The sequence below is a fragment of the Lactuca saligna genome, chromosome 7, assembly GCF_052625555.1.
Source record: "Lactuca saligna cultivar CGN05327 chromosome 7, ASM5262555v1, whole genome shotgun sequence".
NCBI lineage: Eukaryota > Viridiplantae > Streptophyta > Magnoliopsida > Asterales > Asteraceae > Lactuca > Lactuca saligna.
In genome coordinates, this window is record NC_136423.1 from 136,039,083 (window position 1) to 136,044,932 (window position 5,850).

Consider the following 5,850-nt stretch of genomic DNA (forward strand, 5'->3'; position numbering starts at 1 on the left):
AGCACTTGGACCAACGGATTTGAGATCCAAGGTTTCATTTCCTCTCCGCAGCTCGGGATGCATTACATTGAAGATGATTTGCAAAAATGTTGGGTACATCAAGAACTGATACCTCTTGCTCCCCTCAATGTTTAGAACCAGATCATGCATTATGAACTTGGAGAAGTTGAACTCAAATCCTACAGCCAAGGTTGCGATTGCTCCTGTGTTAACCAAGGAGATTTCATTTGCACCTGATCTCCTGCCGGAAATACAGCTCAAAAACACGTGGGCCAGATATTTCCAACAAGGAGAAAGAAACTTCTTGATGGTAGGGGGAAAAGTTCCCTCGTACCCCATGTGTGCTAAGACATCCTGGGTTTGATGAATGTCAATCTCCATAGTGTACTCAGATCTATCATCTATTTGGAGAGATTCCGAATCCTTGATCAGATTCTGATAAATTACTTGAACTTTAACTTTCTTTTCTTTAATTTTCACTTCAATGAACTTTTCACCCTGATTATTCTTTTTCACAACTGCGCTCCTCCAGAAATCCTTGATCAGATTCTGATAAATTACGGGGCATGTGGCTAAAGCATGGACCAGGCAAGACTTCTTCAAACCATCAACAATGAACTTTAAGTCATTGTGAGCTGCAGGAGGGTCTTCGAGAAAAATAGCAGAGTTGTGGACCTTAGCAAATTCCATGTCTCCAATCTTAATCTGAAAATAAACACAAGTAATCATTAGGGAAAAATTAATTATGGAAATGGTGCAACCAATGAAGAATGTGCCACACCTTCAAATTTGGTATACGGAAAGTCCCCTTCCAAATGAACCAAAGACCTTGTGCTAACAGTTACTAATCTGAAGAAAAGAAAATTTGGTGATGAGTACGGAGATAGATCATGAATTCGAATGTGGGCCTTTGATCCTGAAACAAATTTGTGGGTTGTGAAAAGGAACTCAGGAAATCCTGAGTATTACAAGAGCACCCATGATTTTAACTCATGGACCAAAGTGGATCTTGCTGAACTATTGAGAGCCCCATTCCATAATCCCTCGGAAGTTCCCAGTGCCTCTAACTTCAAAAGATTTCTTGACAAACAGGTCAAGGAAAACTTTCCAATGATGAAGACTACAAAAGCCTTGTACCGAAAAGACAAAGAAATTCTAGATCCAGAATCAGGCGAACCTATGAAGATCATACTTTGGCCTGCGACTAAACAACAGAAGGAAATTCCTGTCCCTCAACACTTCCATGAGGGATATCTTGATAAATTGGAATTCTGGGCTTAGGACGACGAAACTGCCACTGCTGCTATAAAATTCAAGGATCGAGAACAAGTCTTGAGGCTGATAAGTGCTAAAGATCGTCTTCGGTTCAGGGAAAGGGATATCCACACGCTGTCTCGTCACTGGATTATATGTAGAAAAGAGGTTATGGAGGCGGCTACTAAAGAGTTTACTGCAATGTTCGCCACAATCATTAACGGAAGAATGTGGATGGGCTCCACGGGAAGATCATATCTAAAGCTATTTTCCTTTATTTTATCAAATGAGCCCAATTGTAATAAATTGTTTCTCAAAGTTATGTACCTAAGATTTTTCCAAATCATCTTCAATGTAATGCATCCCGAGCTGCGTAGAGGAAATGAAACCTTGGATCTCAAATCTGTAGGTCCAAGATTCCTTTTCAAAAACTAATTTTATTCTTTTTCACAACTGCGCTCCTCCAGAAATCCTTGATTAGATTCTGATAAATTACAGGGCATGTGGTTAAAGCATGGACTAGGAATGACTTCTTCAAACCATCAACAATGAACTTTAAGTCATTGTGAGCTGCACGAGGGTCTTCGAGAAAAATAGCAAAGTTGTGGACCTTAGCAAATTCCATGTCTCCCATCTTAATCTGAAAATAAACACAAGTAATCATTAGGGCAAAATTAATTTTGAAAATGGTGCAACCACACACAAAAGTGTGCACAGCTGTACACGTGCAAGTGTGCAGCCGCAGCCGCACACGCTCAACCGTTCACAAATCAATGTAGTCACACACGGTTAAGCCGCACACGCCCGTGTGCAGTCGCACTCTCATACGAAACGTTTGATTCTTCGATACAACAGCAAACGATGATCGATTTTCATAAAAAATTCATTATTAGAGTCGTGTTCACGAGAATTACCAGGTATGAGCTTTGATTTCAAGAAAAAATAATGGAATATTCAAAATGTTGGAGAGAGAGAGAGAGAGTGAGAGAGAGATAGAGAGGGAGAGAGAGAGAGAGAAAGAAAGAAAGTTGTGTGTGTGCGGTTGAGAGAAAAGCAAATGGAAACAGTGCCGGTGAAGTCTTCACCGCACACACCCTTTATATACACAACATATTTTCATTTTCTCCCCCTCAATCTTTTCATAATTAAACCGATACCCATACTTAAGTAATTTTCAAAAACAAACTATTTTGAGGATTAAAGGACTAAAATTTATTATTCCTAAGGATTCAAAAAATAAAAACTAAAAGTAAACTCATAACAAAGATAAAAATAAAAATAAAAATAGAATAGACTAAAATAGAATAGAATGGAAATACTATTAACGACAAAGAATTAAAATTTTAATTTTAATCCTATATAAATTGTTTTACCCTTTTGAGATGAGGGATCAAAGTTGTTAGACAATCGTTGTTCATTTATCAGTTTCTTCTCCTTCATGAACAGATCTGGTCGATCGCCGGTATTGTGGTCCACTTAAACACGAAAAATTTTGTGACAAATTTGGACCCAGATTGACCCTAAGTTACTAGATAAAAATTCTAAGGACCATCTATCTGACGACGACCAAGGATATTGTTGTCCACCTAAATTGAGCAGCGAGATCTATAGACAATCTTGGTTCAGTGACTGCTAGCTACTTCAATTTAAAGAACGTTCTGTATGACGCATTTGGTGAAAAAGTCAAATCCCCTTTTCAACAGCCACACAGAATCGATGATCCTCCTACAACCCCCACACATTCTATGTCTGAAGACTTTCCAGTCGATCCACCTGCTCCAACAAAACCTCTGTTGTCAAAAGATTTGAAAAGGAGCCAGAAGGAAGCAGAGCCCGAATAACAATCAAATAGGGAAAGAGAACCGTAACAACCAACAAAAGCGAAGGGTTACTCCTCATGAAGAATTCAAACGAGAATCGTAAAGCCAAAGACCCTGTGCTAACATTTACTGATCTCAAGAAAAGAAAATTTGGTGATGAGTACGGAGATAGATCGGGAATTCAAATGTGGGCCTTTAATTCTGAAACAAATTTGTGGGTTATTAAAAGGAACTCATGAAATCCTGAGTATTACAACAGCACCCATGATTTTAACTCATGGATCAAAGTGGATCTTGCTGAACTATCGAGAGCCCCATTCCATAATCCCTCGGAAGATCCCAGTGCCTCTAACTTCAAAAGATTTCTTGAAAAACAGGTCAGGGAAAACTTTCCAATGATGAAGACTGCAAAAGCCTTGTACCGAAAAGACAAAGAAATTCTAGATCCAGAATCAAGCGAGCCTATGAAGATCATAATTTAGCCTGCGACTAAACAACAGAAGGAAATTCCTATCCCTCAACACTTCCATGAGGGATATCTTGATAAAATGGAATTCTGGGCTTACGACGACGAAACGACCACTGCTGCTATAAATTCAAGGATCGAGAACAAGTCTTGAGGCTGATAAGTGCTAAAGATCTTCTTCGGTTCAGGGAAAGGGATATCCACACTCTGTCTCGTCACCAGATTATATGTAGAAAAGAGGTTATGGAGGCGGCGGCTAAAGAGTTTACTGTAATGGTCGCCACAATCATTAACGGAAGAATGTGGATGGGCTCCATGGGAAGATCAGATCTAAAGCTGTTTGAAAAGCCAACTGAATGAAGATCAAGTCTATGCTAGCCTCAAACCAAGGGGAGATTGATAGTCTATAATATTGTGGTTTGAGCTAGGAATTAATTTTGTATAGATTTTATTAGGGTGGAAGTGTATGTAATGCAGTGTAGTGGTTAAACTTGGAGTATGTGTGCATCCTCACTCGTGTGTGCGGCCGCACACGCGTCTATGGCTGCACACTCGTGTGCTGGTGGGGATACTATTTATAGGAGCTGATTTGTGTCAGATTCTACTTGTTACTGAACAGTGCAGTGTGTGTACTTCTCAAGGTGTACTTGACATTTATGATATAGATGTGTGCATGATTGATGTTATCTCTTTTCTACTCCTTCTACACTTCATTTTGATTGCTATTTTCTTCATTGATTACTGAATTGGATCCATAGTTTTGGGACTAACAATTGGTATCAGAGCCAATTTGGCATTAATTGAAGTATTTTAGAGTGTGAGGTTGAAATATTTCACTGTTTTTGAAGTACATTTGATCAAAGAACTGCTGTTTGATTCCTGTTTTCTATAGTTTTCAATAGTTTGAAATGAAGTTTCATCAAAAATCGGAGAAAATTATGTGTACGGGTAGCATTTGAAGGTGTGCGGTTCACTGTTTGAAGGTGTGCGGTTCAGTGTTTGAAGGTGTGCTGCCAAGTGTACGCGGTTGAGTGTGTTGATTAAGGTGTGTGTGCAGCTGCATTCAAAAATGTGTGCTGTTAAGAGTGTGCGACTGGGTTTACTGTTAAATTGATTGTGCTGTTAAGATTGTACGGTTGGATTTGCTGGTGAGTGTGTGTGGTTAGAATTCGTGTGTTGTTGAGTGTTCTGCTTAGTGTGCGGTTGAACTTGCGTGTGCGGTTAAGTGAGACTTTGTGTGCGGTTATACTTTGTGTGTGCGGTAACAATCAGTTAAGTTTGTCAACATGGAATCTCAAAGTATGATTGCTCATCAAGATTTGGATGCAATTATGGGAACAACTACTCGAATTCCCTGATTGTTGTCAACAGAAGGATTTCTTGAATGAAAATATCGAATTGAAAAGTATATCAAGATGAAAGATTTCAAAATTTGGAGAAGTATTTTAAGAGGTCCAATTCGGATTACATCAACTCTAGAAGACGATGCTGTAATTGACAAACAGGTTGAAAACTACACTTATGATGACTTTGAAAGAGTTGAGGAACAAGAAAAGGCACTCGCTACACTCACCATGGCATTGTCTCTTGAGATTGCTCAAGGATTTCATAAATACAGATCAGCAAAAGCATTGTGGGAAGCTCTCATAGAAGTCTACGAAGGAAATGAAGACATGAAGCAAAGCCGACAAAACATGCTCCGACAAAAATTCAACATGTTCAACTACGTCTTGGGAGAAACACTGGAAAGTCAATTGCAAAGGTTTATCACACTAACCACTGAAATGAGCTCTGGTGGTGTAATGGTTACAAGGTCCGAGATCAACAAAAAGCTGCTAAATTCTCTTCCAAAATCCTGGGACATGAATGTCTTAGTGATTAAAAAGACTAAAGACCTGAACCGGGTGTGCGGCTAGGGAGTGTGGCCAGGGAGAGTGCGGCTCGGACGTGTGCGGCCGGCTCGGTGTGTGCGGCTCAGCAACTTCTCGCGTGTGTGGCTTCGGACGGTGTGTTGGTCATCTAACGTTCATTAAAAAAATTGAAGGGAGTTTTGGGGTTGTTGGGGATCGAACTTGGGTCCCCTGGTTTATAATCACTCCGCCTTACCAGTTGGACTAGCAAGTCTTCTGTGACACTCCTTCCGAAATGAATTCATAAAGTGTCCCGATCAGTTCTTTATTTCGCATATTGTCACTTTTAACCCCAAAAATCATTTTCTTTCATTTTTAAATTACATTTTCAACCAAAAATTTTAGTTTTTATTTTTTACTTTTATTTTTGATTTTTTTTATCTAAAATTTTGACTTTGAC

General features: G+C 39.3%; 1 protein-coding gene across 1 annotated transcript; it reads left to right on the forward strand.

Moving 5' to 3' along the window:
• The first annotated feature begins 4,955 nt into the window (after window positions 1-4,955).
• LOC145007269 (uncharacterized) lies at window positions 4,956-5,456 on the forward strand. The gene has a single exon (XM_078966238.1). The coding sequence runs from the start codon at window positions 4,956-4,958 to the stop codon at window positions 5,454-5,456; it is 501 nt and encodes a 166-aa protein (XP_078822364.1).
• Window positions 5,457-5,850: the final 394 nt, after the last annotated feature.

Coding starts and splice junctions, on each gene's coding strand:
- LOC145007269 (XM_078966238.1), top strand. CDS start 4,956: ATGAAAGATTTCAAAATTTGGAGAAGTATTTTAAGAGGTCCAATTCGG.